The 10,300-nt window shown below is 34.8% G+C and overlaps 1 protein-coding gene across 13 annotated transcripts in view; it reads left to right on the plus strand.

The window, feature by feature from the left end:
* The window catches only part of DOCK9 (dedicator of cytokinesis 9), a 134,563-nt gene extending 125,090 nt beyond the window's left edge, over nt 1-9,473 (plus strand). For all 13 annotated transcript variants that reach the window (XM_087755815.1, XM_087755821.1, XM_087755825.1 and 10 more), the window contains 5 exons: nt 1,432-1,642; nt 3,164-3,354; nt 4,585-4,685; nt 4,897-5,035; nt 8,248-9,473. In XM_087755815.1, coding sequence (XP_087611941.1) covers nt 1,432-1,642; nt 3,164-3,354; nt 4,585-4,685; nt 4,897-5,035; nt 8,248-8,370 — 765 coding nt within the window. In that variant the 3' untranslated portion in view covers nt 8,371-9,473. The remainder of the gene's footprint in view (nt 1-1,431; nt 1,643-3,163; nt 3,355-4,584; nt 4,686-4,896; nt 5,036-8,247) is intronic.
* Nucleotides 9,474-10,300: the final 827 nt, after the last annotated feature.

Below are 10,300 nucleotides of genomic sequence, written 5' to 3' on the forward strand. Positions count from 1 at the left end.
TCCGCTGATCCACTTGAAATACTGTGGGATCACTGTCTGTTACTCATTTGGTACACAAACGTATGTGTCTAAAAACTCTACTGGTTGAAGAGCATGACAGGAAATATCATCTCCTATTAAGTTTACCTTTAAGAACAACCAAAAAGCTTAATTTCCATAGTGTTACCTCTCAAAATAATAATTGTATCTTAGAACAAGTTTGCATTATGATCATATCCTGTGTTATCTTTAGCTATATTTCTTGCCAGTTCATGCACAGTCATTCTTTCAAAGTTTTTCCTTTTTCTGCTTCTCAAGAACAGAGTCCAGACTTTCTTCTGAAGTAAGAAACAAACCCCTCTTCTGAGAAAAGTACCATATGTAAATAACATTTTAACTCTGTATCAATTGCTCTTGTTATCCTTTGCCTGTGTCTCTGAGCCTGTTCAATTTTACAAACACTTAAACTGCAGGAAAAAATGCTCACACAAAGTCATCTGGTTAAGTCTAGATTTGTCATAGGAAATGCGTTCCTTTGTAATTGAAGACTCCAAAACTAGTGAACTGAAGAGGGCTACAGTATCCCGTATGCTGAGAAGAACACATACTGCACAAGATGCCTCTCTGCATTCCTTTCATTCCCTTCCTCAGTCAATTCTTAACTTTTGTTTGGATTCAGACTTTATGGTGGTTTTCTCTTACTGTAGTTTCCTTTCCCTTCTGTTCCTTGATTCTACCAGTAAGATCACAAAGACTTACGAGGCCTTATTGGTTGGTACTAGAGACTAGCTGCTGCTTTTACCAAATTAAAGACCTGCCAGTCCATAAGGCTGTTACTCATCCAGTTCTAGAAACAAAATTAACTGAACAGTGAAGCCTTCAATTTGCCCTGCTCCCACTAGTATATTCTTTGGGACCCTCATACAGTGTCAGAGTTGGGACGGACAGGTTGGGAGGAGTGCTTTCTGAAGGTGATATCTGAACTATTTATAATGTAAGATTTTATTTTTAATTCTTAACTTTTTTTTTATCACTAGCAATTTTTGGTCTCCAGTCTCCTGTTGTACCAGTTGTCACAGAGGACAAATATTTGTTTCTGGGTTTTCTGTACCTGTGCCTTCCAGCGTTAATCATGGGTATAACTCTGTATTATGTTTTTGTTTGCAGCTCTGCGTATAGCAGTTATCAATAATGAATGTTTAAAAAAAAAACCCAAAACCAAAAACAACAAAACAACACCCACAACATGTTGTAATACATCTAGCTGTTTTGTCTTCCTAATAGTTAGAAACTGAATGCAGAGAAGCCCCATGAGAGCGTTAACATCTCCTGTGTTTTCAGTAATTTACAGGTTAAGAGACCAAATTTAATTACTGAAAGTTTTGTGGCTACAATTAAATCCACTTTATTCACAATGTAGCTATTTGATTTTTTTTTTGTCATGTTTTTAAGGTAAATCCTAAGGATTTAGATTCAAAATATGCATATATTCAAGTTACACATGTAATTCCATACTTTGAAGAAAAAGAGTTGCAAGAAAGAAAAACAGATTTTGAAAGGACTCACAACATTCGTCGCTTTATGTTTGAGATGCCTTTTACTCAAGCTGGTAAAAGACAAGGAGGAGTGGAAGAACAGTGTAAGCGACGGACTATTTTAACAGGTACTGATTGAATGGAAATTTTCTTTAAAAGAAAACTGCTCTTTTATTTTGTTTTTTATACTTAATTCTTGATACTAGGTTTTTCTATATGTTGTGTATTTTGTCAGAAAAAAACCCTTTAGAAGATTTCACACATGGCTGTTGGAGGTGACAAGAATTGCAAATTATACCAAAATACTGCTAGACAAAACAACCTTTCAAAATTAGTACATACTTTGAAAATAAATGATATGCAAATGCTTATAAATGACCATCTGAGAATACATATATCATTGTGTGATTTCTCAAGCTCTAAGCATTGGAAAAAGAAAGTAAAATCTCATATTTGACTATGTTCTAACTACCCTTTACTTTTAAATAATTTTTTTTTTTTTTTAATAATGGAATGTCTGCATCTCTCCCTTCTCCCTTTCCTGTGCTCACCTCTTTGCTATAAAACGTTGGCATGGTGGTATTATGCTTGCTGGTTGGGGTATGGGGGTTTTCAGCATTCTTTCTCTCTGTGGGCCTGTTAAATGCAACATGGGTTCTTTTGTCTAAAAGCTGCTAAAAGAGCCTGAAGGCAGGTTCTGGTTGGATTTCCAACCTCTATTCAGTTGTGACTTTGGGCTAATCACTGTGCTTTAGTTTCTCATTTGTTAGCTTTAGAAGCGAGAGAGAGAGTGTCCATCTGTCTCCCTATAGGTTCAAACTTTAAAGATGTTTAGTTCAGTGATACAAAACATTTTATTATACTTTTAAGGGAGATAATCAAAAGTTACGGTATGTTTGGCGATGTTTCTGTATAACGCGTAAATCTGAATTTGTGAAATAACAAGTTGCGCTTTGACTGGAAGCATTAATTCAAATTGTCTAACTTTCTTCTGTATGGGTTTTTCCATTTCACTTGAAGTTCTTTATAGCTATCAGCTAAAATACTTTTCATATTTTTAGCCAAAACTAGGTTTTCAGATTGGTTTTTTCAAGGGATAATCCTCAAATAATTTGGGGTGGTTTTTTTCCTTAAGCTTCAAGAATTGTGAATCTGGAGTCCAACTTCCCTTGTTTTTAGAAAAAGACTATTTTGTGTTTTGTCTCTGTTAAGTGTGAGCTTTTGTATCACTGTCTTAATATAGTGGTAAAAACAACTTAAATAGATGACTTTATCATGGCAGCTGTCCATAGCTAATACTTGTGAGGAAATAGAAAATACAGCTTTTCTATTTTTGATTCTCCTCCTCTTTGAGAGATGTGGATGATAAGCAATTCTTTTTACAGTTCTCATATGAATTAAGTTCCAGTGGTTTATTTCTTGGTTATTATTAGTAGCAGTAATGACAATGATCTTTCTTTTCTGTAATACATGTAAAGCTATGCAATATTTTGTTTCCCTGTACATTTAGTAGTATTTCTAACTATATAATACGTTATTAAATTTGGCAACTAATTACATCAAAATGCGGTTCTAGCATAAAATTCTATCCAAACACACCTTATTCAAAAACCTTTTTCTAACTATATTAAACTTGTTTCCGTCCATAGCTATACATTGTTTCCCATATGTGAAAAAGCGCATTCCAGTCATGTACCAGCACCATACTGATTTAAACCCAATTGAAGTAGCCATTGATGAAATGAGTAAAAAAGTTGCAGAACTTAGGCAGCTTTGCTCTTCAGCTGAAGTAGATATGATCAAATTGCAGCTGAAGCTACAAGGAAGTGTCAGTGTTCAGGTAAGACCATATACTTTGCCATTGAGCTATTTTGCTTGCTTCTGTCCCTGAAAAATTATATAAAGTAGCATTTTATCGTTAGTTTCTATCCTGTATATTCAAGAATGTCCTAAATTAGAAATGTGCTCATTGTTTGCGGTTATTTCCAGCATAGGAAAAGCAATAAAAGTATTTCATATAAACACTGATCATGGACAGTTACACGAAAGGATAAAGATTAATCTCTGGAATCTATGGTGGTAGGAGCCCCACCAGGTTTTGGTGTAAAGCTGAAACTACCATAAAATAGTGACTTCCCATATGAGGATGAATGAACATATTTTGCCTAGATGTAGGTCTGCTCACAGTAGGTTCAACATGGTATTTATTGCTGTTGTATTTTGGTCAGATCCCTATGGAGATGAAGAGGGAGTGCCAAAATAAAGGAGGAGGGTAATAGTAGAAAATCTCACTGTGCAACATTTTGTTTTGCCTAAGGCAAGCAAGAACTGAATGTATAAAGAAACCATCAGATTCACCAAAATAGGGTACATAAAGCAATTGTAGCATGTACTAATCAATATGGTATGCAAATCAATAAGAATGCAATGGCAAAAGTGTTGCTCTATTATTTTTAACTGATTCAAATCAAAGGAACAGTAAACACAGTTACTGGAAATGAACCGTTGCCATGTTGAAGAGAAAATAAAAAACCAAACCAAGGTTCCAGAATCAGGAAGTTGTCAAGCTAGCAGTTGGGATGAGAAGGGAAGGGCTCTTACTGTTAATATAAAAGAATAATAGGGATGAGTCAGAGATCGTTGAATCTACTTTTCATGTAGGTGTCATAACAGCGCAACTAAACTTCTGCTAATTATTGCAGAATTTGCAGTTTGGAAGAGTGTTTTCAATAGATAAGCAGACCAAACTGTAGTAGATTTAGCTCATTTTCCTCATTTTCCCACCCTAATTTCATAAACAGAGATGACAAATTGGCACTATCAGCAGTTACTTTGCCACATCATCCAAGTGGTTTCTTTGTGCCAGAACAGGTTCATACAGAGTGCTGTAGAGACTTCTCCTGCTTTTATGTTCCAACTCCAGCAGTTATCTTATGAAATAAGTCTAGCTTTTTTGAAATCCGCGTGTTCTCCTAAGAAAAGCAAATCAAACAGACGCCTGTAGTATCTGTCATTGCTAAGACAACACGTCAGAGAACTGACTTTATTTTGTAATTCTTGTTCTTTTTAGGTTAATGCTGGTCCGTTAGCATATGCAAGAGCTTTCTTAGATGACACAAACACCAAAAGATATCCGGACAATAAAGTAAAACTACTAAAGGAAGTGTTTAGGTATGGTTTTTTTTAGGGGGGGAAGATTGATTTCTCCACACACCCCCCCCCCCCGCCCCGACTGATATAATAAGAAATTTTTTTTAAAAACTTTTAACTTTTATAGTGTTCTGTCTGCATTAAAAACATACTTCAAGCTGGCATTTTGAATTAATCTTTTGGATTTTGTATTCCTGATGGAGATGTTTTTTTACTATTTTATCTAAATCAGGCAATTCGTTGAAGCTTGTGGGCACGCTCTGGGTGTAAATGAACGACTTATAAAGGAAGATCAGTTGGAATATCAAGAAGAAATGAAGGCCAACTACAGAGAAATGGCAAAAGAGCTTTCCGAAATAATGCATGAACAAGTATGTGCTGAAATTAAATTATACATACCAGCATTCAGAATGTAGCTGTAATGTGAACTCACTAAGAAGTGCATGTAATGCTTTACATAAAAGGATTTTTTTTCTTTTTTTTTCCTATTGGAGTATAAACATATCATGGAATTGTGGAACTTCCTTGTATTTTTTTCTCTTAGTGAATTTTCTTCAGATGCTTTCTTGACCTTCAGAATTAAGTCTTCCTCATTAAGAGAGTAAATCTGGTTGGCACCAGCCTATTTTTTTTGTAGGAGAGGAAGACTACAGTAAAGATAAAACAAACGGAATGACATGAATATATGTGTCATTTATACTTCATATGTGTAGTAGTTACAGGGGTCTCTATTCAGTGACCCAAAAAGTTCATTTTAGTCTATACTTCTTGGGACCTGTAGGGGAATTTGATCTGTAAGCTTAGCCCTTTTTCTTCAGATTTTGGAGGTGTAAGCATTTACTTGTGCAACAAAGAGTTAAACGTTTTCAAGAGGTATTCCAACACATTTTCTTGAGGGGAATCCACTACAGACAAGCTGGAGATAGGAGAAAAGGAAAACCAGAACTCTCGTGGAGTGACATGTAGGACCTTGCATCTGGAATCTATGGTAGAAATGTCTCCTGACTTCAGAGGCAAGGGTATTATTTCCAGGAGGACAGGAAGGGCTGAGGATTCCTGCTTGATCCCTGCCTTCTTGACATTTTTGTTCATCATATTCATGTCTTCAGGTTCCTTTTCTTTCATCCACTGTTCTGTGTATAATCTTTTTCCAGAGCTATAGAGTGTCTCATAGTTCTTAACCCTCAAGACTTGTCTTTCTGGCCCACACGAAATACCTGTGTTTTCTGATAATATTTTACCTTACAAATACACATGTCTATGAGACTTCCTTAGATGTATGACCATAATAGCAACTTTTCTTGGTCTAGGAACCAATGCATCCTAGTCTGGATAACCAGTTGATGCAAAGAGGAGCTCTGAGTTTCTTTTGTCTGTACAAAAACTATAGGCTTTACTCAGAAATCAAATTTTTACAGGAAAAATCAAACTTGAGACCTACCTGAAGCATTCAGTCTAGCTGACATTTAAACCCTCTGTTAATCTTCCAGCATTTTTCCAGGATTGCATCCTTTAGATGTACAGTGACTTTACCCATTTACTATTTTTTGACATCTCTAAATTATTATTATCCAAGAAATACTTGCTCAAAAAGCTAGTCAGCTTGCTGGTATAACAGCTTATCTGTAGGCTTATCTAAAAAAGATTTGCCTTTATTCTGCCCTTGCTTAGATGGTATCCAGAACTTCTATGGTGATTTTTTTTTCTGTTCAAAAATGTGTCAAGTGTCTAAAGTTCACTTCACACACTTTCTTGCTCTCCATTATTTCCTGATGTGGTTTTCTCAGGTACCGTGCTATGAATAGCTCTGTGCTATGATATAATTATGGTGAAGGACAAGAATACAGCAAGCACATAGGCTTTGTTTTCATTCTCTTATTCTTTTGTTACACTATCACAGGGAAAAGTTTACCACAAAACTAACTTTTTTTTTTCACCACCAATGACAGACAATATTCTGAAACAAGGTTTGTAGGGTGTGATGCCATTATCTCAGAATCCATGTGTTGTTTGTTTGGTTTGGTTTGGTTTTGTTGTTGGGGTTTTTTTTTGGTTCTTTGTGGTTTTGTGTGGTGGTTTTTTTTTTGTTTTTTTTTTTTTTTTTTTTAAAGTGTCCTTCAGATATGCATGTAGAAAAAAACAGTTTTGAAACATCCCTGGAGCAGGAAAAGAGATTGCTTAGCTGACAAAAATGAGACAGTTTGACTGCATTTCAATGTGATGTATTGAAAAGCAGAAAGCAGTGGAGGACTTTAGAAAGGAGGATAACTGATTGGACAGCTGATAAAGATGAACGAGGTATATGGGAGAATTAGACAGCTGTACAGAAGACCCCTTCAGAAAAGAGAGGAAAATGTTTTGGTCAAATAATTTAATGATAAGGATAATAAATGAAAGATTAATATTGCTCTGGCGTAGGAAAAAGTAAAAGGATATAATGACAGTTTGTACACAAGAAAAAACACTTTGAACTCAATACAAGATATGCATGCTTACAAAATGCTCAGGTGTGTGTGTTTCCAAAGATCGACAATAAGAAAAAGCATATAATGCCTGAAACTTCAGGAGTAAATCACATTGTCTAAAAGTAAACAAAGAGAAGAAGGGGCAAACAACTGATACCTATAAGGTGGTGTGAACAGAATATGAAAGTACAGCACTGACTGCAGTAGTGTGTACAATTAGCCTCCCACGGTGTTCTTTTTATAAAAATGTAGTTAGTTGTAAATAATTAAAACATGCTGTGTTGTTGGGTTGGGGTTTTTTTGTTTTTTGTTTTTAAATTACATTGATCCCTCCCCTGAAGGCTTAGAATCATGAGGCTCTTCACTGAAATCTTTAAAAATGTCATCTTTGTATGCCTGCCTATTGCTGTATTTGGAAAAAGAGCTTCTCGCAATGTTTGTTCCAATGTCATTGAAAAAAACCTAATGGCTGTCTTATAATAGTGTGGATTTTAAACAACTGCAAAAATTTTGTTATGAAAAATATAGAAAAGAATCTTAACAGATTTTTCTTTTTTCTCCTTTGCTGCTTGCCAATATGATCAGATGGGATGGTAATTAGTTTTCTTTACTTCGGCTCTTAGTGTGTCTAATCTTTATATAGTTCCTTTCTTACCAATATTTCTAGTCTTAGCATCAGTAAATTTATAGCTGTTAAGAATGAAGTCTTTTTGGTGCTTCAATAGCTTTTGATAAGAAATGCTCAAATCATATCTCTAAGTCAAAAAAAAAAAAAAAGAAAACAAACAAAAAAGGGCAAAAAGCAAGCCTGTTGTCCTTGTGAAACTCCTTTTGAAAGTTAACAAGAGAAATGAGAGAAGCTATTGAATCTTCCTCTAGAGAGTACAGCATAATACCTAAATGAGGAGAACCAATGTTGGAGAAATAACTACTGCCCTCCTAAATCTAGTAGAGGATGGCTGAAAAGAGTAACCATCCCCAAAAAGAACTTCTGTGCAATTGAGAAAGTACTAAAAAAGTTGAGTTGATAACCAATGTCATGATGGGCTGCTTATCTGTTTTATAAATCCTTGTGTCATTTTGTAACATTTTGGTAAATAAGTGTTTTTCATTTTAAGATTACTCCAGTTGAAGAAAAGGCCAGCGTTATGCCTAATTCGCTACACATTTTCAACGCCATAAGCGGAACTCCAACAAGCACAACAGTTCATGGGATGCCCAATTCTTCTTCAGTTGCATGATTGTTTTGTAAAGGAAAGTATGTTCTTTTTTTTTAAAGTATGTGGATTTGCTTCATTGTGTGCAAACTCAGGATGATTTTGAAGCTAAATGTTGGGCACGTGCAAGCTGCATAATTCATACGAATGTCTGAGCACACTTAGCACATAGCAGTTACTGGTAATAGTCTTTTAGAGCAAGGGAGGCGCACATATATTTTTTTAATCTTGCTGGTAACACTTAAAAGCATTCACAATGTCATTGCAGAGGTGCGTGTTGGAAAATTATAAAGTTGAAGTTAATTTCTCTTTTTCATTAGAAAGTATTATTAAAATTAATTGCACATTACAAAAAAGTGTTGTGGGATGTAATTTTGCAGATATGTAACATTCAGGTGTTCTTTTTGTGTATGGCACATAGAGACTGATTCCAAGTACAAGAACTATTTTGGGGCTAGACAGAGACACTAGTTTTTTGGGTTTAATGGAACTGACAATAGTAGTTTTATTACCATTTGGCAAATTGTTGTGCTTTATTTTATACCTTGTTGCATTTTGGAGGTATGTGAGCTTAGATCTTATTAAACAACTAAATACAACCAAAGGTCTGTATTAATGAACACTGAGTTATACTAAAATACCAATAGTAGTAAATTGTTATGTACATATTGTTTGTTAATACAGTCCATACAGTCTGTACATAAATGTATTACATTTCTAAGCATTTTTTAATATTCATACCAGCTCTTATCCTTCTGCTTTCAGTTTATTGTGGAAATTTGCTCATTCCAAGTATATGCAGACTTTACAGTTCATTTATTCCTGTGTATAAATAAGTGCAATATAAAGATGTATACAGTCTTTGCTATGTTAGGTTTATATGCAGTTATTAAGAGAAAAAAACTTTTTTGCCAAAGCAATGGAGTATGTAATTGGTGATCATGGTTACTGTGGTAAATGGTGGTATAATTTAAAGCTTTTTCCATATTCTTTTAAGACATTAATTTAGTAATTTTATATTTGGGGAAAATAAAGGTTTTTAATTTTATTTAACTGGAAGTACTGTCCTGCTGTAATTAAACATTCTGTACTACATCTATATTAAAAGGAAAAAGTAGTTACTTTTCTCACTGTGTGCTCTGGTTTTTATTTCAGATTTGTCCCTGAGACTGGGGAAAGATGAAAGCTTGATTAAAAAAAAAAAATTGGCTTTTTGCAGCCTAAGTATGAGATGAGATGCAGACACTTCTAGGGTGTGTTTCATATTCCTTGTCAATAAAAGGAATTTAGGTTATTAGTTAAGACATCAGTTTTGGATCCATCACGTTTGACTCAAGTAGCATGTTACAGTACTGGTTGTTACTCACCAGTACAGTTAATATTAGGAAATCTTCAAAACTTTTCATCAAATGACAGTAGAAATCAACTTTTCCTCATGACATAAGGTTTACTGTCATTTTCTGTAGCACAGCATGGAACTCCTATGTTGCCATTACTCATCAAAGATTTTTCCAAAACAGCTCATCCTGGCAGTGAAATGCTGGATAACTCTGCTTTTTCCAGTTATGTTTCTGAAACAAAATTCCTGTTTGTTTAAAATTCTTTTCCCTAAAAAAAGGAAAGGGGGGTGGGAAATGTTACATACTTCTAGACAGTAAACCCACAGTGCTGTGCTAAGAGGCAGTTCCCTTTCTCCCCCTCCACCCTATATGCTTTTACTTTTTTACTCGTTTGTGGAAAGGGGTATGGGAATACTTTGTTACGTATCAATGTAGTTAGTCTCAAAAGGTATTTCATTATTAGGAGAAAATATCCTGTAAAGTTGTTTTGCCATTCAGGAAGATTTCTATATCAATATATTAATAGAAATTGTGTACATCATGGTGGCTTCTTGTAATTACCTGACTTTTTCTAACTTCCCCTTTGCCCTGGGAGCAGAACGGACAGTTCCTAC

The sequence above is a fragment of the Nipponia nippon genome, unplaced genomic scaffold, assembly GCF_047370975.1.
Source record: "Nipponia nippon isolate SJK-2023a ecotype South Korea unplaced genomic scaffold, ASM4737097v1 scaffold_2, whole genome shotgun sequence".
NCBI lineage: Eukaryota > Metazoa > Chordata > Aves > Pelecaniformes > Threskiornithidae > Nipponia > Nipponia nippon.